This window comes from Hypomesus transpacificus, chromosome 9, assembly GCF_021917145.1.
Source record: "Hypomesus transpacificus isolate Combined female chromosome 9, fHypTra1, whole genome shotgun sequence".
NCBI lineage: Eukaryota > Metazoa > Chordata > Actinopteri > Osmeriformes > Osmeridae > Hypomesus > Hypomesus transpacificus.
The window spans coordinates 11,334,158-11,361,830 of NC_061068.1; the positions used below are offsets into that span (position 1 = coordinate 11,334,158).

General features: G+C 49.3%; 2 protein-coding genes across 2 annotated transcripts in view; both read left to right on the top strand.

Annotated features, from left to right (window-relative positions):
- The window catches only part of skib (v-ski avian sarcoma viral oncogene homolog b), a 28,728-nt gene extending 12,230 nt beyond the window's left edge, over positions 1-16,498 (top strand). The window contains exons 2-7 of the mRNA XM_047026057.1: positions 11,325-11,438; positions 11,692-11,792; positions 11,966-12,219; positions 12,595-12,893; positions 14,018-14,248; positions 14,372-16,498. Coding sequence (XP_046882013.1) covers positions 11,325-11,438; positions 11,692-11,792; positions 11,966-12,219; positions 12,595-12,893; positions 14,018-14,248; positions 14,372-14,596 — 1,224 coding nt within the window. The 3' untranslated portion in view covers positions 14,597-16,498. The remainder of the gene's footprint in view (positions 1-11,324; positions 11,439-11,691; positions 11,793-11,965; positions 12,220-12,594; positions 12,894-14,017; positions 14,249-14,371) is intronic.
- A 1,641-nt stretch (positions 16,499-18,139) lies between these two features.
- plch2b (phospholipase C, eta 2b) lies at positions 18,140-27,652 on the top strand. Its single transcript, XM_047026652.1, has 21 exons — positions 18,140-18,437; positions 19,121-19,267; positions 19,648-19,891; positions 20,279-20,408; positions 21,202-21,372; positions 21,605-21,698; positions 21,855-22,058; positions 22,241-22,361; positions 22,500-22,671; positions 22,786-22,929; positions 23,274-23,318; positions 23,448-23,548; positions 23,656-23,744; positions 23,861-24,046; positions 24,781-24,888; positions 25,123-25,247; positions 25,328-25,412; positions 25,554-25,700; positions 25,865-25,944; positions 26,191-27,439; positions 27,544-27,652. Exons 1-21 carry the CDS (start codon positions 18,140-18,142, stop codon positions 27,558-27,560), a joined length of 3,957 nt encoding a protein of 1,318 aa, XP_046882608.1. The 3' UTR covers positions 27,561-27,652.
- The last annotated feature ends 21 nt before the right edge of the window (positions 27,653-27,673 follow it).

Genomic DNA, 27,673 nt, shown 5'->3' on the forward strand with positions numbered 1-27,673 from the left:
TGGCGGCGTAAACACCGATGATTCAATGGCTCAGTGTTGTTTGGGTATGTGTCACCCTCGCCAAGCTCCCTGTGCTCTGTTGAGTAAGAGGCAGATGTCTGGGATTCAGAAGGCTAGGTCTAGTCCTCGCCATCCCAGGAAGAATATCTTGTAAAGTGCATGTGTGTATGTGTGTGTGTGTGTGTGAAAGTGTGAGTCCGTTTGTGCGTTTCATCGTTAAACGCCACACTCACGGAATCCTACACGCATGGAAAGAAAGGCCGTTCTCCAGGAGATGTTTGAGCGATGACAAGAGGAGATCATCTTGAGGTGCTTCCTGTATTGTGCTGACCCCTGGTCTGGATGTCCTGGCTGAAGACCATCTGTCTAGGCTGAGGGAGGCTGGAGGTGGAGGCCAGGGGACTGGAGACTCGAGGCTGTTAGCTGGATGTAGACTGGAGTCTGGCAGACTGGACTCTGGAGGCTGGGATACGGATGGAGGTTCAGAGGCTAGGCTGGGTGATGGAGGCTGGGATGCAGATGGAGGTTCAGAGGCTAGGCTGGACTCTGGAGGCTGGGATGCAGATGGAGGTTCAGAGGCTAGGCTGGACTCTGGAGGCTGGGATGCAGATGGAGGTTCAGAGGCTAGGCTGGACTCTGGAGGCTGGGATGCAGATGGAGGTTCAGAGGCTAGGCTGGACTCTGGAGGCTGGGATGCGGATGGAGGTTCAGAGGCTAGGCTGGGGGATGGAGGCTGGAAGCTGTGCTGCTTATTGGTTTTCCAAAGCAGTGCTGGGGTTCTGGTTTCACCATGCTTGTCTGGCCTGCTGACTCTGGTACTGATACCTCCCATAGAGACTTGGTGAGCTGGGGCCCAGCCTGCAGACAGCCCAGATAGGTTAACCCCTTCAAGCCGGTCTCCTCGCCCTGGCCACGGCTTCATCTGAGATCATTCTTCAGGATGGTTCGTTGTTCCCTCCTCTGCCCCTCCTCTCTCTCTTCTTCACTCCATCTCTTTTTTCTTCTTCTATGTTTATGATGATGAGATTACCTGTATTTCCATCTCTCTCTCTCTCTCTCTCTCTCTCTCTCTCTCTCTCTCTCTCTCTCTCTCTCTCTCTCTCTCTCTCTCTCTCTCTATCTCTCTCTCTCTCTCTCTCTCTCGTTCTCTCTTTCGTCTTCTCACAATATCCAAGGTGTGTGTCCCCCCTTCCTCCCGTCTTCGAGCGATGGAAAAGAGAAAGTCACCAGCGCGGGATGTTGTGTCAGGCGAGTTTGGAGGCGCCTTGACCTCTCTCTCTACCTCGTCTGTCTGGGGTTGGGTTTCGCGACCCCGGCCTGCATTCTCCCGAGGAGCAAAGTGCTGACAGCAGAAGAATGAGAGCGTGTTTGCCAGGCACACCAATGTAGGTTTCTGTCACTCAACCCTGTTACATTTTTTATGGTTTCCTTTCGACGTCCCGGGTCCAGCTGCTTGGACTCCGCTGGTCTGTCAGCGGCACGCCGCTCGTCTCTCGCTGAGGGACGTTTGCTCTCGATTCTTTGCTCGTTTTTCGTGTTTTTTTGGGAATTCCAGGTGTCAATTGTCTGGAGAACTGTTGTTGTGCTCTCTCGCCTCAGTCGTGGTATTTTTCAAAAAGAGCTTTGAGATCAGACTGGTTGACTTTCTCAACGAGACGTCCTGTACCAGGTAGACCACGGCCGTTCCCAACAGTCTCCGGCATTGTCTTGTTTGTGGAGTGAAGAGGGTTGCGAATCCAGTCGCTATTAATTAGCGTGATAGAGCTCTGTAAAATGTCCTGAACAATAACGCACATTCCTGATTACTGAAGGGACGCACAGATTGTAGTGTTGGCGTACCCAAGAGCGGTGGCCGTCGTTTGAGGTCGCCCTTATTAGGTTTATTGGATTGTCCCTGGCGATTATCATAAGAATGGCATCAAAAACAGTTTCATGGCCAAGACCGCAGATTGCACTTGACAACCCCCTTCCCCTGCTGTGTAGAGAACAGCATCAATGACTCCCCCCGCCCCCACCCCCCCCCACCCACCACCACCACGACCACCCCCACCCCCCCAGATGCTGTGCTGCAGTGGAAGAATCCGGCCCTAGAAGCTCTGAAAGCCTCTTCGCGTATCTGCGTTTGTCCCTCGCTTCCCTCGTCGCGGCGAGCCTCGCAGGAAAGAAGAAAGAAAGGAAGAAAGAAAGAGGAAGCAGAAAGACAGAGAGGATCCTTCCAGTGAGAGGGTGGAAAGAACCGCCTCCGGCCCTTTGCTCTCCGTCTCCACTGCCTTCACTGCAGTGATTAAGAGGAGAAAAATGTGTGAGCGCGCGTTTGCGTGTGTGTGTGTCTCTTTAAGAGCGCTCGGCCTGTCTGCAGTATGCATCAGTCCCGCTGAGCGCCCACAGACACGAGCAGACTGGGAGAACGAGGGAAGGGAGGAGAGGAGAGGAAAAGGGAAGCGGAGAGGGGAGGAGCGTGGGCCCGAGAGGAGGGAGCGCAGGAAGCAGCCGAGAACAGCCCCAGTCTGGGCCCCCAGCCTCCTGGCTAGACTGCTGAAAGTTATTATTGAGTTCCTGCGCCGGGCCTCCCCTCCCTGTGGCAGACGACCAGAAAAAGAGGGCGAGAGAGAGAGGGAGAGAAGGAGAGAGAGAGGGAGAGGGCCACAGAGCCAGCGAGTGAGAGATTTGGAAGCGAACCATGCCCCAGTGCTATGACCTTACATGCATCAAGTAAAAGGATAATTGAGCTTGATTCCATGTTTTGCCTACGCACACACCACACACACCACACACACACACCACACACACACGCACCACACACACACACACACACCACACGCACCACACACATGTATCTTCCAGCTGTCTCAGAGAGCAGCTGAAAAACCCGGGGCTGCGTCGTGTGGTCTTGAGTTACACTTCAGCAGACGCGCACCGTGTTCTCAGGAACAGTCCTAACTAGTCAAGACAAGAGGAACACAGGGGTTGTCTGCTCACCAATCAGCACACGGCTCGCTAAATCCTCTGCCGGCGTGCTAAGTGATGAGCATGATTCAGAGACGGGTGGGAGGGCGAGAGGAGGAGGAGGAGGAGGAGGTAGAAGGCTTACAGAAGAGAAATGCTACCATATTTCTACTCCGCCTTCCCCCCCAACACAGTGCATTATAGTCTTAGGGATTTGAAAAGGTGGCATCGAACGGAATTGGACTAGAATCCACCGTTTGTTCATTTATCGTCCTCGAACAAAACGATGTGGGCATGAGATGAAACCAACCAGCAAATTCCCATTTCTTTTCTTCTAATAAGCCTGTCATAAAAAAGGGGAACCATTTCCCGGCGGCGGTACAAACCGACTCCACTCCTCGTCAAGCTGTGCCGACTCGGTGCCCTCTGTAGCCCTCCTGTACAACAGGCCCGACGCTGGAGAGGGGGGGGGTGATTGTGCCGTGGAGACCCTCGGTGTCCATCTGTGGTCAGCGCTGAGCGCTCCGCCGGGTAGGGTCAAGGGGATTTGCTGCTAGAGAGAGGCCAGGGGAGGCTATGGGGATTACATGATCACACCAGGCTCTGTCCTCAGGCCTGCCTGGCTGCTTGCCTGTCTGTCTGCTTCTCTGTCTGCCTGCCTGCCTGCCTGTCAGACGGCCCGCCTTCATCCGCTTCTGCATTGGGGTCAACAAAGTGCCAGAGCGGGAGAGAGAGACAGCCAGAGATGGGATATATAACCCGTTTATATAACCCATTGACGTGTTTGTGTGTTGTGCCGTGCTCTGGGCTACCCTAAGCTAGGCGGTCTGTCTCTAACGGTCCACGTTCCCCCTAGGGTCAGCATTATCTGTCATGTCAGTCCAGCCCGCAACCAGCCCTGTTCCACGAGCCCTGCGCTCTCCTTCATTCTGCTCTCCTCTTCTCTACTCTGATCAATGGGATGCGGTCCACCTCCTTGGGACAAACAGCCATCCATCTCTCTGGTCTGCACCTGTGGCACAGCGGGAGATAAGACCTCCCCTCCCCTCAGGGTACTCGACACCCGGGCCAGGGCACCACATGTGCACGGAGTTATTTCAACATGTGTCTGCATTCATGCTCCATGCGCTCATCCAGTCGGCCTCTGCAGGAGATCTGTCTCAGTCTGAGGAAGTGGGGAGGATAGGAGAACCTTGGCCCCTGAGATGTTCAGTTCTGGTCGTTGAGTCAACGCCGAGTCACGCTCCACTGTTGTGGCGTTGCTATGGTGAGAAACTCCGAAGAATTCCGAAGAACCCCTATAAAACCATCCAGAAAGGGAAAGAAACGGCTTCCAGCTCGTCTCAGGGTCACGGAGCAGAGGGAGAGCTGCTCTGGCTTCAGCCGGCGCTGCCTAGCTCCGTGTTCCCTCCCTCCACCCTCCCTCCCTCCTCCACCGTCCCCCACCCTCCCTCCTCCCTCCATTTTAAAGCTGCCCCCCCCCCCTCTATTTTTGGAGGCTGGGGAGACCAGGCCCTCTCACCCAAATCTCCCACGTAAGCAGATAAGTTTTCCTGTGAATAGAAAAGAGGAGGAGGAGGAGGAAAAGGAAAGCCAAAATGTTGAAGGCTGGAATGTAGGATCTGAAGAGCGGATGTTGTGGGTGTTTTTATCTCGTGTTTCCCTCACGGGGGATGTCGTGAACAAGTGCAAACAAGTAAAATGCTGTTTGATCTCCAGTCGAATATTACGTACAGAAAGAGGCCGACTGGAAAGGTGAGAGAGAGAGAAAGAGAGAGAGAATCTATTCCTGCTGGTCCATCATGGAGGAGTGACATAAGTGATTGTTAAACCGGAAGCAGTTTGGAAGATTTCTCGGCAGTTTCTTTGTAACTGAGAGCAGAAATCCACTCTTTTTCTCCCCAGTGATTTAATTCTGTTCAGGCACATGCTAGGGCTTCTTAGTGCTTTTAGCAAAGGTTCTCTGTTTTCCTAATGCTTCCTCTCATTCTGAATGAAGCCATTAGCACTTCTACCCACCACCACATTGTCCCACCCCAAACGGAACTCAGGGTCTAGTGGTTTTACATGAGAAGACTAATACTCTGGGGTGTACTCTCACACGTATGCACGCCAAATCAAACACACACACACAGAGACAGGCCCACCAGCACCAACATCCTTTAGTGTCAAAACATACAAACCAAGGGATTCATCGGTGCTAAAGGGAATGAGCCGTGTTAGCATCAGCGCTGATTACAGGTAGTTGTGTATTTAGTGCATGTTAGCCTATCTGCCAGGCCTAGTCTGCCTGGGGAGTCTGCTTTGGAGCAGAGACAGAGGAGTTAGAACGACCATCTATAAAAACACCCGTGGATTTATCACCTCGCTGCAGCTAGTGACCTCCCCTGCCAGTTCCCAGGACAGACACTGTGTCAGTGACGTGACATCACAGGGGACACCGGGCACTGACCCTAACTTCACCTCAGCTTTATGGGCCCCCCCCCCCCACCCTCATCTCCCCCTCCCTCCCCCCTGCCCCCTCACACACCTCGTAACCTCTCCCTGGTATTCATCCCTTTTTCAAACCTGCCACCTGCCCCCACCCCCACTGAAGCCCCTCACCCTCACCCCCCCCCCCCCCCCCGCCCTCGCCAAGCCCGTCTGTTTGCAAGCATGTGGTCGTGTGTCTCAGTTGACCAGGCCCGGCCAGCGCGGGGGTCAGCTGACCAGGTGGGCCAGCGGCTACCCTCTCCCCCTGCCCTCACTCGGCTCACCCGCCGTGTGCCTGGGCTCTGTTGACGACCAAGAATGATTCCTTTCATCCAATCGTCGCTCTTAGTAAACTTGTAAGACAGGATCTGCTTGGCTGACGGCCACGTCAATCCCACTGTCTCCATGGGCCAGGGCTAGATGCAGTGGATGTGTGATACCACAGTGTGTGTGTGATTTAACGGTGTTTACATGTGTGCGTTGGTGATATTTTGGTCTGTGTGTGTGTGATAGCATGGTTTGTGTACTCGGAGGCGATACTGTTTGGGTTGCTGAGAGGTTATCCAGTGACGATACTGTTTGGGTTGCTGAGAGGTTATCCAGTGACGATACTGTTTGGGTTGCTGAGAGGTTATCCAGTGACGATACTGTTTGGGTTGCTGAGAGGTTATCCAGTGACGATACTGTTTGGGTTGCTGAGAGGTTATCCAGTGACGATACTGTTTGGGTTGCTGAGAGGTTATCCAGTGACGATACTGTTTGGGTTGCTGAGAGGTTATCCAGTGACATTTAAATCGTCTTTCAGCCTTCTTGGCTGGGGCATTAGCACTAATCTGTGGGATTTCAACGGAGGGAGACTTACTGTCTCATGAAGCAGTGGGCTAACAGCTACAGCAGGCCAACAGCCATTGGCTAATCTGAAATGGACTTGCTGGCGGCCGACATAATGCAGACGAGCAGACGGATGAAAACGAGGGGTCTTAATATGGTCGATGTGTCCTCCCTCTCCCCGTCTCTCTCTCGCTCTCCCTCCCTCCATCTCTCGCTTTCTCCCTCTCCTCCTCTTTCTGTCTCTCCCCCCCCCCCCCCCCCCTCTGTCTCTCACCTTCACACCCTTCGGCCTCCTGCTTAGCTCTGCAGCTGCTCCCTCATTGCAACTGTGCTAAATGTGAATAGGAGCAGAAAAAGACATTGTGTGGTTGGCGTGCATGTGTGGTTAGCGTGTATGTATGAGTATGCTTGTGTGTGTGTGTGAGCATGTGTATGTCTATGCCCGTCTTTGCGTGTTGGTACTGTGTGGCCTAATTGGCTATATGGAAGGCTGTACATCCCACATATAGACCACACAGCCCAGCTTGGCCGTCCATACAACTGGCCAATTCCACCAGAGCCGCTTAGGCGCTTCCCTAAAAGCACCCTGAGAACGTGGCGGTACGGCTGCCTAAATATACACGCCTCTCAGACGCACACACGCAGTCTCATGTCCGGAGATAGGTGCAGGCACGCTCGCGGTAATAACGTGTAATCTGGAGGCTGGTATTTGTGGGTTTGCGGTTCTTAGTGGATGGGTCACACCTCCACACAGCCTGCCCCTCCACATCCCCTCGGTGAGATCATGGTCTGTTTACATCCCCTCATGCCCGCTACTCCGGCCCTCTTTATGGGTCAGAAAACCTGATAGAAAACGTGGCCATGTGATGTTTTAGTGGCTACATTGGCCCTCAATTGAATGTGCTCCCTCCGCTCAGTGTTAACAGTCCGTTGCTCTGTCTCACCTCGCCCGGGAGAGAGATACGAGGACTGTCGGATCGACACAGATGACAACATGAACAACCATATCTGTGCATCGGCCTTCACATGGCTCTTGTAACCCCGCACAACTCACTCTGTCGATGAACCTCTTTGCTATGGATGCACAGCCCTCTGACAGAGGACGAGATCAGATGGGATTGATCGTGAGGGAAATCCACGAGGTAAGAGTCAGATGCAGAGGCAGCTGTGTGTTGCTACTGTTGTAGCGGCCACATCTATGCAGCAGACGTGGTTCAGTTTCCTCGTTGTGGTGGGGGAGGCGTGTGGAGGGAGAGCTGTGGGATGTGCTACAGTATTCATAGCCCATCCCCTGATCTCAGGCTAAAGGTGACATGTCGGGGGAAAGGCTCTGACGCTCCCTGCTCCATGAGAACAGACCTGCTCAGCCCAGACTTCTATCTCAATCCCAAAGACAATTAGGACAATCCAATCAACCTTGCTTTGCGTTAAGACTGTTCGCGTGGCAGGCCAGACCATCCCAGACCAGACCAGACCACTGTTACTATGGCTCTGGGGTTGAACTCCAGAGGCTCATCGTCTCAGTGTATTCTCCCTCACTGTAACGGTCTTCCAGTGGCGGCCATTTTGAAGGGCGGCCATTTTAACGATGCATAAAAAGGGATGCTTCGGGTTGAGGAAAGACTGTTAGGATACTGGTCAGCTCAGCCAAGCATGGGTGAAGTCATACAGGTTTTAGATAAACAAACGAGGGATCATTGAAGCAAACTTGCGAGGCCACAGCCTGCTCTATCCCCCTCCCCCTTTGCCACCCTAGCCCACTTCCCACTGATGCTGGTAGCCTTGGACTGAGCATGGCCAGTTGGTATGTGCATGTGTGTGTGTGTGTGTGTGTGTGTGTGCCCTTGAGTGAGACAGTGTCCTGCCAAGCACACTCAGAGTTGGGGAATACACTCTCGAGCTTTATCGCAGGGGAAGGAGTCTGAAACGTGAAACTGTTGTGTCTCGTTGCCGGGGCACTTTTGGGAACGCCACGCCATCCAGCATGCAGTGGTATTGTGTGACGGTTGCCTGGGGAAACTCGGCCAGGGACGACTATTTTGGTCTCGCTGGCAGCCGTGGGCCAGCTTGGTGGGGAGGAGGCCTCTTGTGCCAGCGTGCAGAGGAGTGGGAGAGTTCAGCGCACTCAAAGCTGGCCGACGCGAGGAAGTAAACATGCTCTTCACCCGCTCCATTGTGCTAGGCCTAACCTGACCAGAATATGATCCATGGTATGACAGTAGCATGACCGTAATATGACCGGTTGTGTTAGGGTGAGGGGTGTCTGTTCTGGTCGTGGTTGCACACGGCCCCTTTGCCCTGAATGACCGTGTCATTACAGGAGTGTCATTCCAGGAGAAAGCATGTCAGCTTTCAGCCTCCGTGTAGCCCCGCCCTGTTTAGCCCCCGGCTCCACTTTGAAACCTTCCCTCATTACGGGGCTCCTTAGAGAGCCGTCACACAATAGCGGCGAGTTGAAAAGGGCAACGCATGAATGGGCTAAGTCTCTTTTAAGAGGAGCCTGTACTTGGCCTTCAAGCAGACATTCCTCCAGCTCCGAGCTTCCTCCTCTGTGGTCCCCGCTGATCACTCCCCTTCCCCCACCCCACCCCTTCCAGACCCGCCCCCTTGCCCCCCGCCCCTTCCAGACCCGCCCCCTCGCCCTCGCCCCCGCCCCCTTCTCACTCCGAAACTCCGTTCCCACAGGGGCCCCAGCCAAAGCAAACTTTTAAGAGGAAGTCTCCTTCCCTCTCCCTGATTTTCAACCCCTCACTCTTTCCTTCCCTCTCTTTCCTCCCTTCTCCTTCTCTCCTCCAGTAAACTGAATCAGCCAGAAGCAGGTTTCTAGACAGTGAGGGCTCTATCCTGTGCCCAGCAGGCACGAGACCGGCAGTGTATAGTGTGGGGGTCAGTGTTTTGTATGTGCGCGTATCCGTGCATGCTCATGTAAGTGTTTGTGTGTGTGTGTGTTTGGCTGTGTGTGAGAAGGAGCGTGTTATGTCTGGTGTGGTGAGGAGGGAAGTGTCTGTGGCTCCGGTGGGGCTGCTCTCCGCTGAGCTCCCTGTCAGATTGAGCTAGCAGCTCCCTTGTGGTGTCTGGGAGGCCCCGCTCTCCCACTCTGTTTTGTCTTTGGGCCTCAGTTTTCCTGTAGCTCCAAACCTCAGGGCAGAAATAGCACACACATACAGTCAAACACATTGACACACAAAGTCAAACACATACGTACACACACACAGACCCACTCACTCACAGACAGCCTTTGTTGGGAAAACGACAACCATATCAGTAATTACAGACTCGGATTTCACCGTTTGGCAGTTTGTCGAAAAACCACTGGTAAAACAGGTGAGAGATTAACGAGGATGTGCGTGTGTGTGTGTGTGTCAGAGAGTGTGTGTGTGTTGTGTGAGCGATGTGTCAGCTGGAGGTCTAGGCTAGTGTCTCTTAAGAGGAAACCTCGCTAGACATCCTGCCTCGGTGTGAGTCTGTGTGAGTGTGCATCTGCAGTGTGTGAATAAGAGTGTGTGTGTGTGTGTGTGTGGGGACTTGAGCAGTGATGTGTGTGAGTCAGAGAGACATAAGAGGAGTGTCCAGACAACCACAGTCATGCCAGATGCACTTAGGCCTTGTGATAACACAACTGCTGTCTGATTATAGCTTTATGAGCCAAGCTCCGGCAGACCCAGCCAAATGAGAGGGTAGGGTTATATGACGCGACCCAAGCAGAAGTTTCTAGAACGGAGGTTCTCTGTTATGTTGTGTCAGACCTGACTCACACCTCCACCCCTGGTGCCAGAACCACAGGCAGACAGACAGGTAGACACACGTACACACACACACACACACACTCTCAGAGACATACACACACAGACAGCTTTCAGCTTATCTCTCAGTGAGAACTGCCAAACATGATTCATTAACAGCCAAGCTGCCAGTCATCACCCAACAATCTGTCTTCCACACCTCCAGGTGAACCTCTTCAAACTATGCTGCTGAGCAAAGCCCACTTCTCCATTCAGTCTCTCCCCGTGGCTGTGCGCACAGTGTAGTGCAGGTGGCAGCGTACAGTGAGTAACCCTTTCCGTGCAGGAGAGGGGAGATAGGGAGGGGAGTCGTGGAGTGTTTGGGATTCCTGAAGGGAGACTGTCATAGAAGTCAGGTCTGGGCAGGTCTCTCCCAGCGCCCAGGTAAACACAGCCCCATCCTGACAGGTTGAGGCTAGGGGGCTCAGTTACTGTCTCGCCACAGGGGCCTCTCTCTCTCTCACACATACGCACACACACACACACACACACTTCCTGGATATGACTTGGGCCACTGAGTGTGTGTGTGTAAGGAGGGGGGGGCGTTAAACGGAGACATGTAGTCTCTCCTGACTCCACCACCATCAGCAGAGCGGAGAGGGAAACATTTTGTGAGTTAATGCCCTGTATTGAGGTTAGCTTCACCCCAAAACGTCTGTCCGAGTTTAGAGCTCTCAGCTTCCTTCTTTCTGTCTCTCTCTCCTTCTCTCTCCCTCTCTCTCTCTCTCTCTCTCTCTCTCTCTCTCTCTCTCTCTCTCTCTCTCTCTCTCTCTCTCTCTCTCTCTCTCTCTCTCCCTCTCTCCCTCTCCCTCTCTCTCTTTCTCTCTCTCTCTCTCTCTCTCTGTGTGTACCTGATGGCGCCTCCTAAAGCTGGCAGGTCCATGTGTAGCCTTGCTGGCTGCCATCCAGACCAGCTAGCGTCCAGACACACACGCACACACACACACACACACACGCACACACAGAGACAGACAGACAGACAGACAGACATATCACTTGAACTCTTGTCTGGCTCTCTCAATTTGTCCGTCTCCCAGCCTGGTTTTCCTGGCACAGCGTGGGGGTGAATGACGGGCACAGTGTGGTCACCACCCAGTGGTCTCTGCTGTGTTTAGAGATAATGGCAGAGGGATGATGTCAAGTACACCATGTAGGGGGTTAAACAGACATTTCTTCGATCGAAATACATACTGTGTGATATAGACCGTTTGACTCATATTGTTGATGTGTACTATTCCTGTAAATGTTTCGTGGTAGGACATCATATTTACTTTCCATCTCTTCTCTTCACAGACCCACAGCCCGGCTCCAGCTAAGAAGTCCAAGCTGGACAAGCTGCTTTCTCCCTTAGCCGACAACGAGAGACAGCACGACTGGTTACAATCTCTGACAAAGTCTGCCAGCAAGGTTTGTGTCTCATGTTCTTTCTGCAAGTGTGTGAAACCTGATTTGTGGAACTTCAAGGTCACGGGGGTCCTTGACAGGAGGGTCTTTGTCCTCGGCCAAGTTCTGGGACCTTGTACACCCCCGTCATGTCAGCTCACCTTCGCTTCGCGGGGAGAAACGTTGTAGTTAGTGAAGGAATGACATTGATTCGGAATTGGACTGTTTACTAAGCTGCCCTTCAGTCTCGGTGAATGAGCTGTTCTTGGTTTTTCAGGATGTGAAACAAGCCCAGCTGAAACAGAGAGGCTCTGCCTTCCGGCCCTGGTCTCCCTCCTCCGAGAGGAACAAAACCACCAATCACAGTGAAGCTAAGCGGTAAGGGGCTGTCTCGCAAAACCATTACAGAATTAATTTTGATCCCCCCAAACCTCACCTTACTTCACCTATGCCATGGCAGTTTGTTGCTACATAAGTGAACCTCCCTTTTCAAAAAAGCTCCTGTTTGTTTTAAGGGGACAACTGAAAGTCTCATTTGTTGGCCTCCATAGATCCAGCCAGCAGATCAGCCAGGAGAGCTGTGTGGTTCCCAACATAGCGCTAGCTCCTCTGGCCAGCCCCCTCCTCAGAGAGGACCAGACCATGGGGACCCAGACCAGAGACAGGGAGAAGGACACCCCTTCCAGCTCCAGAGCACCAGAGCCACCGGTCCCCAAACCTGTTCTCCCTCCACCAGCCAACGCGGTGGAAGAGGACATGGAGATGGACGATGATGGGGACATCGACGTGGACGACTGTGAGGATTGTGAGTAGGACACCCACTAGACTGCTTCCTTTAATAACACAGAAAAGCAACGTCACAAACTTGACCCCAAACTCTAACCTTCCATCCAATGGAGCAAGCAGAAACACAGAAATGCAGTCTAAGCCTGACATGATGACCGTCTCTATTGCAGCCTCTAGCAGAGATAGCAGGATCACTTTAAAAGAACGGCTTAACACAACTGAATGGGTTGACGAGCCGAAGAGATAGGTCTCGTCCTGTGTTAGGCTGCCATCTGGTGGCTGGTTTTAGTATCACAGGAAAAAGAGAGATATTGTTCTTTACCTTGACTTAAATCAATCCATATTGACTCCTATATCATTACCTATGTTATTCCTCTCTCTGTCTGTCTCACAGGCCCAGTATCCATCCCCTCCTTGACCTCATCTCTCCCAGCCTGCAACAGTGTGAGCCAGACCCCAGCTCTGCCCCTGCCCCAGAAGCCCCCAGGCAGCATGAGGCCCTCGGAGGGCCCCGGCCCGGCCTGGCTGCCTGGGGCCCCCTGCCCGGAGCTGGAGGCCCTGAGACAGAGCCTGTATGGGGGCCTGGACTCCCAGGAGGCCAGGGAGAAGTTCCTGCAGGAGGTGATGAAGATGAAGCTGAAGCAGGAGGAGAAGCTGGCTGCAGCCCTGCAGGCCAAGCGCAGCCTCCAGCAGGTACGCACACGGAGCACACAGGAGCACATCGTGGACAGGCACACAAGCTTTCATACGTAGAAAGAACCACTTTGACACCGGTGTTTGACAGTGACACTGTGTTGTGGTGGAATTCACTCATCATTGAAAGTCGGAGGTCAGAGGAATCTGTTTATTCTTCCATTAAGGAGGAGCAGTTCTAAAACAGTACCAAAATGATGTCTGGAATAGAAGGGCTCTCTGAGCATGATATTGTCTGAGCACTCTTTGAACCAGTTAGTTCCTGACAGTTACATGATCAGTTCAAAAGCTCATGTCTATCGAAAGAGGAACTCCGTAATATGCAAGGAAGAAAAAAGGAAGATGTTCAACACTAGAGACAGAGTTTAAGACAAGAAAGAGGAACTTGGGTCCTCAGAATCTCTGGGGTGTGGGCAAAACAACCAGGGTCAAACAGTCACATTTGTTAGCTGTTTGGTCAGTAAGCGGAAACTTGAGCAATACTGTCTTTGGCCAAAAGGTTATTCTAGTGTTTTCACTGTTTACATCTACATTTATTCATTTAGCAGATGCCTATTATCCAAAGTGACTTCCAAGAGACAGCTTTACAAAAGTGCATAGGTCACTGATCATAACACCGAGATAGCCCCAAACATTGCGGGTAGCCAAATATGAAGCATACATTGTGAAAAACCAAAAGAAGTGCCAAAGGGAAGAACCATAAGAACATGTAATTAAACAAGTTACAATTAAACAACATGAACCTCAAAAAAGTGCAAGAGTGTACCTGTAGAAAAGCAAGCAACAGTGAAAATATTTCACAGCAAGTACAATCATTTTTAATCAATTACAGCTAACCAACAAGAGCAACACGTCTCTTAGTAAGAGTCATTGTGATCCTGGAGGAAACTAACATCATGTCCAGCAAATCCATCCTAGGTACAATTGTATTCCCGGAACAAGGGTGTCAACTGTTGAGACAACTTATATATTAGATGTGGTACACAGCAAGTTAGCCATTTAAGTTTGCCTATGGCTAGCTAGCAAGCACTTAGGCCAACTTTCAAAACTGGAAAGTTTGTCATGACCACGACTCCCTTTTTGCTGTCACCCTTGTGACCCTGCTTTGTCCCTGTCCCCTCCAGGAGCTGGAGTTTGTGCGCGTGGCCAAGAAGGGCCGCCTGCGCGAGGCGGTGGAGGCCAAGCGTGGCCTGAGGAAGGAGATCGAGCGCCTGCGGGCCGAGTGGGAGAGGAAGACCCAGGAGGCGGAGGAGTCCCGCACGCGGCTGAAGCGAGAGCTGGAGAAGGAGAGGCAACAGCGCGTCTGCGACCGTGGCTGCGAGGCCGAGCGCCTGCGAGTCAAGTACTCCTCTCAGGTGAGCAGGGTCGTTACGGGGAAAAACGCTAGCCAAAGTGACGTCTTCCCCCCCGCGCGTTCCTCTGCATGTGTGTGTGTGGCCCCCCTCTCACCGTGGCCGTGTGTTCCCGGTGCTCTGCAGATGGAGGAGCTGCAGGTGCTGTTGCAGAGGGCCGAGGTGGACCGCGAGCAGCTGAGGGAGGAACTGCAGCAGGAGCGGGAGGCCCGGCAGAGCCTGGAGAGGATGGTGAAGGAGCTGCAGGCACAGCTGGAGCTGCAGAAGGCCGACGACAGCCAGGACAGACAGGACTCCCACACAGACACGCTCAGACTTACCCAACCACAGCACACCAACGGAGTTTCCTAATGCTGTGGACCACGCAGAACCGTTTTTGCCGGGCTCTCCAGAGACAGACGGTACTGTAGTGGCTGCAGGACACACTGCATTATTTGCAGCTCCTGTTAAGGGGAAATAATTCAGCAAAAAATACCCAATAATTTCAAGAGGATGGTTTCGTGTTTTGTATTAGTAAAGTTGGAAGATCTTGTTATGATGAAAATTGACATTATTATGATAATATATGAACTTTAACTGGAACTGGAAAGTGGTCTGGTTGAGCATGAGAGCTAGCTGCAATCCCATGAGAAAGACATCTTCCTGAAAGACAACACTCCTCTCCTGACTCCCCTGATGCTGGATAAGGACTTTATTTTGGTATATAAGCTATTTAAAGATGTACAACTATAGCTCCATAATGTTACTTGAATATTTAGGGAACAGAAGTACAGAACAGTAGGGGGCGACACCTCCACAGAATCTCGGTACACACTTCAACGGTAATATATTATATACATTTACAGACGACTGGAAAGCACACCACCAAGGTTTTCCACTTTGTCACTGACTCAATCAGTTTGCTTCTTGAACATGTTGTGGAGATTTAAAAGGAAATGTTGCATGATTAGCAGGGTACCAGGTACTCACATCAGCACATCCATGTAAACCCTATAGGCATGCAGCTTTCTCTCAACCCTCCAGATCTGTTTCAGCTGACGGAAGCCGAAAGTATCTGGGGACACTATCTTTATATTCTCATCTTGAATATTGTATGGAAGTGTAACTTTTTACTATGATGCCCACAGCCTCCTTTTGTTTTAAAATCAGACGTGTATGAAACCAAACCATGTCATAAATATTGTGTTGCCGGTGAATCTAATGTTGTGTATAGAACAACTATGATAATGGCTGTCTTCTTGTTGAATTGCGGTATTTCAGATTTTCTATTGAATACTGTAAAATAATTTATATTCCAAAATAATTTGCTGCCTGTAAACCCGTAAGCATTTTTTGTTTCTGATTTGTAGGGCTCTTAAATCAACATATGCTTTATATGAACAACATTTCTACATATATACAAAATATGAATATATATTTTTTTACTTAAGAAAAGGAATTGCACTTTTAAAATAAAGACAAATTGCATTGTGCATTTTACTCCCAATTGCTTTGTTAAAATTACAACAGAACATGAACGACATTTAACAACTATTTTGTTAGTTCTGTTTTGTCAGTTCTATTTTGTAAATACAATTGTGATATTGTAAATAATAAGAAAGTTTGCTTGCTTTACACTTTAATTCTATTATGAGTAATAGTTTTGATCTTACTTGAAACCAAAAGAAAATGTATATTTGTGATTATGATATAATTGATGGATTATTGCACCCTTGATCATCGCTTAAAATCAATGGGCTGAATGGAAGTAATGAATGATTGGTAAAACATAGAGAAGAGACAAGTTATCGGTCATTATTTTAAACAATATAGGTGATCATTTTGAGAAAGACACCATTACTATTATAGTCATCCTTTCCATATATGTTTCTTCCTTCTGATGGGAGCTACAAGAGATGTTGATGGATTGCGGATGTATCTACTTAAACCCAGACCAAAATTATCAAATGAGATCATTATATATTTGAGTACCTACCCCTCTACTGGCTTTCCAGACCCAAGTAGGAAAGCTAGGACATCTCCTGGTCTTCAACCTTTGGTGCTCACAAATATTTTAGAAAAACATACTTACATGTCTTATTATTATGTCCCCACTGAACATATGTTGGATACAATGTAATGGGAATATGCATTGCATTCGTTAATACTGTTAATAATAGTTTTGGAAGTGGGGTTTTATTTTGCCGTTTGTTTCGATGTTTTCTTTTTCCTTGGAAAACCTCTATGATATCCATTAAAATCAAATCAACCATTTGTATGAGGGTGTTTTCTTTCGTACTTTCTTTGTATGTTTTTATGAGTCTGTACTCAAAAGAGCGACATTTTGCTATACAGATCAGATCACTGATCATGTGGTGCTGAAAGTTTCCAACAATACACGTGAAGACTAATCAGCAATTTCCTTTTGCAAGATCATGACTTGAAAATGTATTAGCAATTAGGCGGCCAATTTTTCGATCCGTTATGCCACACCAAGACTGGGTAAGAATCGTCCAAAAAGAGAGCACTTTGTTTTTTCTGATTCGTTCGCCACCCGCTCTGCTCTCTTACTAGCACAACTGCAAGTGCAAGTTTGAGAACAAATGAATCGCAAGGGTTGCAAGTCAAGGCGTTCAGATTTGTCCCTTCCTGATGCTACAGTGAAGTTTCAGTGACACATTTGCGAGGTTGTAAGCACCCAGGTGTGGTTGTGGAAAATGGACTGAAGTGAAACATTGAAAAATATACATATATAGGCTTAGCCTATGTGAACCTATATTTAATAGTAATGTTGGATTACACGTTTGCAGTTGTCGTATTTATTCAAATATCAATATAAACGTTTTTTAACGTGTTTCAGTGACTTCACGTACAGAACATGGTAGCCTATCAATTTAAGTTGAGATTTGTGTTCCACAAGACGTTGACAAGGAACATTTTTAGTGAGAAACTGAAGGGTTCAATTTAAGTGGCCACTATAAGTTGAACCCTGCTGTTCCTCACTCAATGTTATTGGAAAGGAAAAAAGGTGCAGTGGTTTAACTTTTTTCAGAGCTGTTTATCTGGACAAAATGGCCGTGTACAGAAGGCTGACATTTTGTCCAGATATAGTATCAAATGAATGGCCGTGTCTAAAAGGCTGACATTCATTTTATACTATATCTGGACAAAATGTCAGCCTTCTGGACACTTGATATTGGTCTGGAAAAAAAATGGGGAACAGTGCACCTTTTTCTTTCCTTTCCAAAAACGTTGAGAAGGAACATTTTGATTGAGGAACAGAAGGGTTATATTTAAGAGGCCACATGTGGGCAGTCAGTCTTCAACTCAAGTCATTACACTGCCCCCATCTCTCTGTCTATTCCCCGACCCACTCTCTTTCCTTCCAGAGCTTATTAGTAGCGGAAAAATCCCTCTGTAAATGCAAGGCTGCAGCCTCCACTCAGGATTACAGCTTGAAGAAGATTTAGGACTGACACGTGTTCCAGACTCCTCCTGTCTTCTCTCACTCAATTACAAACACTGAGGACCAATGGCCGCTTAATGAAGAACACTCTACATGGAACTGGAATGGCGACCTAACGGATTGAGAGTCAATGAAACAACAAGTACATGTGTTTCCATTGTCCTTTCTTGGTTTATGCCTGTGGACATGAACACATTGAGAAAGTGGATTCAAAGTGTCTGGCGAGGCTGCTGTGGGACATGGTAGTCTTCTGAAGACCGACCGGATCGACTCTTTCTCCCTGCGTTATGTGAACGGTCCTCTGGAGTGCTGACTGTGATTTGGAGCCAGGTAGTACTTAATGAGGGCGAGGAAGAGAGGCGCTGGACCACGGGGCAGGCAGTGACATGAGCAGCTCCCAGCAAGGGGGGACTTAAACCAGCCGAGCAGGGATGAACACCCCTCCAAACATGGCACCTCTGTCTTCAGGGCTGAGCGTCACCGCCCCAAGGGGACCCCTGTCCCCCACCACCAAGAGCTCCTTCCCCTCCCTCAACTCCCTGGCCCCGGGGATGTTTTCCCCCTCTCTGTCCAGGGGCACCCCCAGCTCAGGGAGGAGAGCTTCCAGCCCCTTCAGGAGCCCCAGCCCGTCCATCATGACCTCCCCCAAGCTGTGGCAGAAGACCTCCATCTCCAGGCTGGCAGAGGAGTTCTTCTGGATTGGGGGGAGTATAGTGGCTCAGCCCAAATGGAGACTGGGTCAGACCGGTAAGAAGTTATTGTGAAGTTGTTATTGAGCTGCACTGTCACGTTCTTCATGTTCATCTTAGTTTGGTGAAATGAATTCAATAGACAGAAATACTGTTTTGTTTACATGTAAACATGACCTACCGAGCATGTGTAATGTGCTCATGTGATTATGACCTATGATGCAGATCTTATTTATAGACCTACCCTACTGGTAAGCCAAACATATTTGTGCTTTCCACATATATTGTTTACGTGAAAGTGGCATGGAGTGTGTGTGTGTGAGTAGGTAATAGGCGACAGTAGACCATCACTGAAGATTAGACTGAACGATGCAGACTTGAGTGAGTCACATGTCTCAAATTCAGATTACATCCAGAGGTTACCTGCCGTGCTCCCTATTTGACCACTCCTTCTCCAACTATCGCACCCATGTGGTCAGGCATGCGTGACATCAAAGAATCACGAAACACATTCCAGACAAAATGAACACATTTTCGCAAATTAAAGGGTTTGTTGAATCATTGACAACTTCATTTGAAAGTTGTACAGTATGGTAAGAAAGAAAATCCTATTTTTTCTAAAGCTCACTCACCATGTTAGTATTTTCAGCCAGTTATACGGTTCAGATGGTCGAGTGTCTGGCCTAGACACTGTAAAAACAGGTGCCTGATGATGTCAAATTCTGTGTGTGTTTTCTGCAGTGGAGAGGTGTATGTGTACCATGCAAACAGGCACCCAGATGACAAAGTTAAAAGGAAAGAAGAAGGGTCTGGTGCGCTACTTCTACCTGGACGAGCACAAGTCCTGCATCCGCTGGAGGCCCTCCAGGAAGCATGACAAAGCCAAAAGTCAGTAAACAAATGGAGAGGATAGATAAGCTACTCCGGCACCCTGCCATTTCCATTAACTGGTGGAGTCCTAAACGTATACATTTGAATTCTAGGTCTTTTCTAAAAAGGTTTCCACAAATTTGTACAAATTCTAGATTTACATTTAGTCATTTAGCAGACGCTCTTATCCAGAACGACTTACAGTAAGTACAGGGACATTGCCCCCGAGGCAAGTAGGGTGAAGTGCCTTGCCCAAGGATACAATATAATTTTGCATGGCGGGGAATCAATCCGGCAACCTTCTGATTACTAGCCAGACTCCATCACCGCTCAGCCATCTGACTCCCCTAGATACAGTAGCTGATGAATTGATCTGTTTGGACTCTTCTCCTGTCCAGTAACTATCGACTCCATCCATGAGGTGTGCGAGGGGAAGAAGTCGGAGATCTTCCAGCGTTATGCAGACAGCCGCTTTGATCCCAACTGCTGCCTCAGTATTTACCATGGCAGCCACGTGGAGTCCCTGGACCTGGTCACCACCAGTGGGGACGAGGCGCGTACCTGGATCACCGGTCTTAAGTACCTAATGGCGGGCATCAGTGACGAGGACAGTCTGGCCAGGAGGCAGCGTGTCCGGGACCAATATCCTTCAAATCCTAGGGGATTTTATGGTCACATAAAGTATTAAAAGCCTATGACATATAAATACATGACATGGCAACACATTCCATTAAGGTTGGGCTTCCCAGTGGTAAGTGGATGTGGCACAACAGGGGTAAGTGGATTTTTGGTACACAACCTTTAACTGCCTGTTTCCAACTGCCACATAAACCCACCCCTGAATTTTACTGTAGGTTTTGCTATGTCAATCCATGGTAGTTACTGTAACTTTAGTGTCAAGAGTTTCCAGTTACATGACTTCAGTAATGGACTGCTCTGTGTTGTGAGGGATGTATTGTGCGATAGCATAGATGAATGCCTTGGTCTGACAGGGTAATGGTCATCATTCAACCTTGACAGTCAGATCACATGGCTCCAGCAGACATTCTCAGAGGCTGACAAGAATGGAGATGGAACCCTGAGCATTGGAGAGGTCCTGCACCTTCTCCACAAACTGAATGTCAACCTGCCCAAGGAGAAGGTCAGGGAGATGTTTACGGTGAGCTTCAGTTCATATGGTCATCATAGTCTAAGGAGCTGGTCTGTGTTCCTGGAACTGGTACCCGGAATTTGTATCATATAATATATCATGCAAATATATTAAATAAAGATATTATATTCAGATTGGGTGGATTGGCGTTCCCCCTTATTAACAGTGAAGTTAAAAGCAAACCGATATTGTTAGTGTCCTATAATTCTGGTATTAAAAGAAAAGCAAAAAGGCTCACAAAAGTGTACAAGTCAAAGAGGGTAAGCAATCATGCTCTTACAACCTGATCTCCAATCATCCCTGCTTAGGGTTACAGATGCCCTGTCTTGTCTGTGTTTTAGTGACATACCTTGGTAGAGGACAGGTTAGTTGAGAAGAAGGGGAGGAGGGAGAGAGAGAAGAGCTGCTGAAGCAGTCAGACCATATGCTCAGGCCTGAACAGATGGCAGAGGTTGTAATACTGCACTGAACTTGTTCAGCACAGAGCTTCCCTCTGCCTAATCCATGCTAATGCACCACACAACATGGGCTCCATTGCCTAAGCTGCTGCTATGTGGTACAGATATCCAGAACGATGACCGTTAACACTGTCAGTTGTCTTTCTTTGTTTTGTTATGTTTTTAAGGTAACATGGTACACCTAACTAAACGTGCGCTGTATGATTAGTGGCATCATAATATGCATAAACAGGGAAAATAATGTTGCATCAAAAATGAAACAGTTTACATTATAAACTGAAAATTAGGAAATAATGTATTGAGACACTTTTTAGTTGTATTAAATCATATGTATTCTATACTAGGAGGCAGACACGGATGACAACCAGGGTTCTTTAGCGTTTGAGGAGTTCTGCAACTTCTATAAGATGATGTCCACTCGCAGAGACCTCCATCTCATCATGATCTCCTACAGCAACCAAAAAGAGTACATGGACCTCAATGACCTGGCACGCTTCCTGGAGAATGAACAGAAGGTGGGTGCTGCACAAAGGAAAGTGAAGAAAAAGGGACCTTTAGGACAAAGGCCTTTATGTGTTTGTTAGCTGTGCCTCATGTCAGTACAATAAGTCTTGCAATGTAACATCTTTTATTTACATTTTCTCTCTGAGCTGATAGTTATGAGAAAGGGATTCAACAAAAGACACCAAACATACAAAGGTCAATGATTGAGAATTTGAATGATTGTCTGACCCTTCTGTTCACTAGATGGTCAACGTCACCCGGGAACACTGTCTGGAAATAGTGGTCCAGTTTGAGCCCTGTCCTGAGCATCTTCAACACAAGGTCCTGGGGATTGATGGTACCTAATATACAAACAACTACTAACTATTATTCCCTTTGTTATCCAATCAGTGTCATCATTACACCAGACCTTGTAGTATCATCGTCACAATCCATAAATGGAAACCAAAAGGAAACGACAAAAAGTGACCTTCTTGTGTTCAACCTGCTCCAGGGTTCACCAACTATATGCGGAGTCCAGCAGGAGATATCTTCAACCCAAACCACTACCATGTGAACCAGGATATGACCCAGCCTCTGACCAACTATTTCATCTCCTCCTCACACAACACGTACCTGACAGGGGACCAGTTCCTGTCCCAGTCCAGGGTGGACATGTATGCCTACGTCCTCCAGGCTGGCTGCCGCTGTGTGGAGGGTAAGCTCCAGTGGAACTGCAGTTCTTCTGTGACCGCACAAACTGCGTTTTACATACAAACACTTTGCACCTTGATTGCACTGGTTTGTTCCTGGTTGGTCTCCTTTTTTTTGCCAAGACAGATAAGTGATGGACTCTCCTTCTTTCACTTCCTTTTCTTTTCCTTTATCTTTCTCGGTCAGTGGACTGCTGGGATGGCCCTGATGGGGAACCCATAGTCTACCATGGTTACACACTAACATCTAAGATCCTCTTCAGAGATGTCATCGAAACCATCAACAAATATGCCTTTACAAAGAATCAGTGAGTCATTGGAACGTTAGCATTGATCATAGCCCTGAAGTGAAAATCAAATGTCTCTATCATATCAGAGTTAGTCGTAGTGGGTTAGGCCTCTGTGTCTGAGAAGCAGAACCCAAATAACCTGCCGACCTCCCCCAGGTACCCAGTCATCCTGTCTATAGAGAACCACTGCACAGTGCCACAGCAGAAGAAGATGGCCCAGTACCTGAAGGAGGTGCTGCAGGACAAGGTGGACCTGACTTCCGTCAACATGAACGAGTTCAGAAAACTGCCCTCCCCCGAGACCCTGAAAGGAAAAGTCCTGGTGAAGGTGATGCAATAGACTTGCAGGATGTAGAAGTAAATGGTTTGAACTTCACCTCGGTCAGAGACGTTTGATTTTACTCAGGTTTAACCAGCAATTGTGATGTCCATTATTCTAAAGGGAAAGAAGCTTCCAGCTAACCTAGATGCTGAAGCAGAGGAAGGGGATGTATCGGATGAAGACAGTGCAGAGGAGGAGGATGAGGAGGAGGAGGAGGACATACAGGCAAATACAGTAAGACATTTACCAGAGCTTGACATGAAGGTTGAGGTTTTTTAGGGGGTGTACCACTCAGGTAAGTGAATATGATCACTTGTCCAGACAAGTTCACAAATGTACAGGTGATTTGGCCATAAACATATGCCCTTTGTTACAAAAAAAAACAAGAACAAAATCATGTTGGATGCAAAAACTGACAAAAGCTGTGGGCTTTTCTGGTGTGAATACCTTTATATCCCCCAAGACCTCTAGAGAGCAAATGTAAGACATCGTGCAGCCACCCCTTCGGAGTCTAACAGAATGCCAAATGTGACAACCAAGAGGGAATTCCGAACTGTTGTATGTTTCAGGATGGGAAAGACGCCACCACAGAAGCTGAAGCAAAAAAGAAGAAGAACTTCAGCAGGTCCTTAATGGGCAGCTTCAGGCGTAAGGTGAGTCGTCTATGTCTCCAAAACCACCGTGGGTTTGTGTCCTGAGGGTTTGCCTAAACCTCCCTCTAGCTCCCCCTCTGTGTCGGAGGCTGCGGTCCAGCAGGAGCTGACAGTAGGCTCTTGTTTCAGAGGAAAAAGAAATTGAAAGTAAAGAAGAGGCTGATGCCTGACGGAGATGTTGACCAAGAGTGCCACGGCAGGGAACGGACGCAGATTGTCTACTACACCAAGTAAACCCACCACTCACCTACTTCTGCTCAGTGACCACCTTCAGCGTCCAGGTCTTTAAACACCTCTCTGGCTCGTTCCCTAACAAATGGTTGTCTGCTTCTACCAGGAAGAGGAAGACCATGAGGCTGTCCCGGGCCCTGTCTGACCTGGTCAAATACACCAAGTCTGTCCGTGTCCACGACATTGAGACACAAGGTAAGAGGGAGCGACAGTGTCCTCTCTTAGAACAGTCACAGAGACCCCCCCCCCATGTCCCCAGTCCCTGTAGAGTGCACTCATGTATACGTGACCCTCTTCTTCCTGACCGGCAGCGTACATGACCAGCTGGCAGGTGTCGTCCTTAAACGAGAGCATCGTCAACCAGATCATGCAGCTGAAGCCCGCCCAGCTGGTCCGCTTCAACCAGCGGCAGCTCCTGAGAGTCTACCCCTCCAACTACCGCGTGGACTCCAGCAACTTCAACCCTCAGCCTTTCTGGAACTCAGGATGCCATATGGGTAAGGCACAAGGAGGAGAACCAGATGGAAAACGTTGTGAAAACCATTTGGACATGTTAGCATGTGCTGTGAAGCAATGCTCCACCGGGTGTACTTCAGAAAGGTCATCAAACACAATGCGAGTCTTTGTTAATGCTTTTGAGCAGAGAGATACAAACTAGCTTAACCCTACCTTATTCAGTACCTCTGGGCCTCCGGTCAGTGTCTTCCTCTTTGGTATTAGCGCACAGTGTAAGAATAATCCGAATCTTTGACTCTGGCAGTGGTGAGTATGCAGCTGGAACAAAGTGTGCTGGACCTGGTCCACATCTTGTGATAACCATTCTAGTGGTTACACTGAACAATAGTGCATACAGGTCTCTACAGCTTATCCACAGCTGCCACCACTGAGTTGGATACAAGTTGATCGCAGAAAGACAGTCCTTGTGCCCCAGGTATTTTCAAAGCAGTCGCCAGTACTTTTCAATTTTGACTGTCGTGTCATGTCATCTGCACAACTAAGTTTTATCATTCTGTCATTGTTCATTTGTATTACAAATGTCACTATAACATATATTGCCACTGTTATTGTAAGACTTTCACTAGCAGTGACAAAAATGATGATTCAGTATTTATCCAAAATAGCTGTCTGTGTGGGACAGACCTGCAGGCTCTGGTGCTCATGGTTGAACACTTGCCACTGAAGTTTTCCAAAAAGTGTTTATATCATAGATGTTCTGTCATTACCTTTTCAGTTGCGTTGAATTACCAAACCGAAGGCCGCATGCTTGAACTGAACAGAGCCAAGTTTGCCAACAATGGTAACTGTGGATACAATCTCAAGCCCAAGTGCATGTGTAAAGGTTGGTACTCTTATGAGGATGATAACGTAGCATAGCATGATTGGGGCCTTTGGAAGGACCTTTTAACCATGCATTATCAGTCTGTGACTTTGTCTATGAGCCGATGGGAGCCTGAAATTGAAGATGAGTGGTTCAAAGCCTTGAAGGGGAGATTCAACACACCAGGATCTCTGTCATAGAATAGGGTCATGGGTATATAGCTGTTTATGGCTCCTGTGTGCTGTCTCTGTCCAGGTGCCTTTAACCCCATGATGGAGGACCCGCTTCAAGGCCAGAGGAAGACCCAGCTGGTGCTGAAGATCATCAGTGGGCAGCAGCTTCCTAAACCCCAAGACTCCATGATGGGGGACAGAGGGGAGGTGAGATGTGTGATGAGGAGGAGGATGTTGATGAGAAGTCTATGCTGGATGGATCATGGAATCTTCTCTTGCTGCTCTAGATCATTGATCCATTTGTGGAGGTGGAGATCATTGGTCTGCCCATCGACTGCTTTAAAGAACAGACCAGAGTTGTGGATGATAATGGTGAGCACGGAAAAACCTCTTCAGAGTACACATTCAATGGAATCACCCCAATATACATTATTGCTTACGTAACGGCTTTTAAAATGTACTCCACGCTATGCCATCCATTGAGCTGGGCTACATATCTGTGTTCTGCTTAAGGGTTCAACCCCATGTGGGAGGAGACCCTGGTCTTCACGGTGCACATGCCCCAGATCGCCTTGGTCCGTTTTGAGGTGTGGGATCACGACTCGATAGGACGAGATTTCATTGGACAGCGGACCATCGCTTTCAGCAGCATGATGCCAGGTGACTGGAGAGATGATACGATTGGCCAGAAGCTTGTGCTAATCACATGTCGAATTTGAATGTATTATATTATATCAATGTCTTTTATTGTGTTTACTTTTTATTTTACTGCGAGTGAGTACATTTGCTGAGTAATTCATGTGGATCTTTATCTCCTTTCGAAGGTTATCGCCACATTTATCTGGAGGGAATCAAGGAGGCATCTATCTTTGTCCACGTGGCTGTGAATGACCTCACAGGAAAGGTAGAGGCTTCTCACTTATTTCTATATCCAGTTGCTCTCCGTAATATCTTATACACACTATTGATAACTTGACTCACTATTCCATTGGAGCTTTTGTAACCGAGTGTCCCTAGTAAGGACAATGCTTAAAGACACAATTGGTATAGAGACAGCATGCAAACTCTCAAGTCATTCATTTCATATGGGTCACCGATGTTCTGTTTTCAGTGCGTTACTTAATCACAGCTTGTGTGTTTTGTTTTGTAGGTCAAGTCAACTAATGCTGTGAAAGGACTGATCAAAAAGGCCACCAAACACACCAAGGGCCACAAGAAGCAGCAGGCGTCCCTGGACTTCTCCACACACTCCTCGGAAGAGGGGCGCGGGGTCCGCTTTCCCAAAGACCTGGACTCCTTCTCCCAGGACAGCAGGAACTGCAGCATGTCCTCCAGGGCACTGCCGCCTGCGTTCAGGGCCTCCCTCCACCAGGGGGCGATGAGTGAGCCAGTGAAGCGCTCTCACAGGGTTCAGATTAAGGACTCTCTAGAGAAGAGGAGGGGCATTCTCAGGATATCCACCTCCTCCAACCCTTGGGAGGCCACCGCCCACTGCATTAAAGAGGGCAGCACAGATCTGGAGAACTCGTCTCAGTCCTCCTCTCAGGTCGACAGTCCACGGATTCAGGCGAGATGCCCGGAGCCAGGGCTTCAGCCTCGGACTCCACCGTCGCAGCGGTCACACCAGGACAGCCCTGGGTCAGATCAGGTGTTTGAGTGGCCCGAGCCAGCACAGACTGAGGAGTTCAAAGATGGAGAACAGACAGAGCAGCCTTGGGACTCTACTGGGACAATGTCTGTTTCAGCTGTGTTAGAGGTCCTGAGTAGGCCTGAACCTGAGCCACAGCCTCCTTCCCTGCCCCAGGTCCAGCCCCAATCACAGCCCCAGGTCCAGCCACACCACCAGCCCCAATCACAGCCCCAGGTCCAGCCACAACACCAGCCCCAGTCCTACCCTCCATCACAGCCCGAGCCCCTATCAGACCACAAGCTCCAACCAGAGTGCCAGGCCCAGCAACCCAAACCTAAATCCATCCCCCAGCCCCTGGTAGCACCGTCCTCTCCACTCCGGGTCCGACGGACTCTGCAGACGCCCCCCACCCAGCAGCCCCCCACCCCCATACGGAGGACGGCCCGCTCGCGAAGCTGTCCCCGTAAACAGCCTGCCTCGCCCCTCACCCCCGCAGCCAATCGCAGGTACGCCGGCCACTGGCAGGGCCCTCCCCCACAAACCCTCCCCCACGGTGGCCACGCCAAGCAGGTGAAGCCCCTACCCAACGGACTGGGTCTGTCTGACAGCGAGTCCAGCAGCGCGGGCAGCATGGAGAGCCTGGAGCTCCTGCCCTCCCGTGTGCCGTTCGACGGGGCCAGGGGGGACGGCACCCTGCAGAGGCAGATGAACGCCATGTTCGACGAGAAGATGATGGAGATCCGCAGCAAATCGCCGCTCTTTTTCAATGGTGAGATATCGCGACCGTCCCAGTGGAAGCCTGAGTTGGTGACCGTGTGAAACGGTCGGGGGGTTGAAAACTGTAATGATGTCTGATGCCGTCTGTCTTTGCAGATCGCTCCACCTTGTAATGAGCAGGCAGTCCACAGAGCGCAGGGGCTGGGTGACGCCTCGTAGACCCAGCTAGGATGGAGGAACCTCAGACGCACAGTACAGTACATTACTGTTTACAGTCAAATTACTG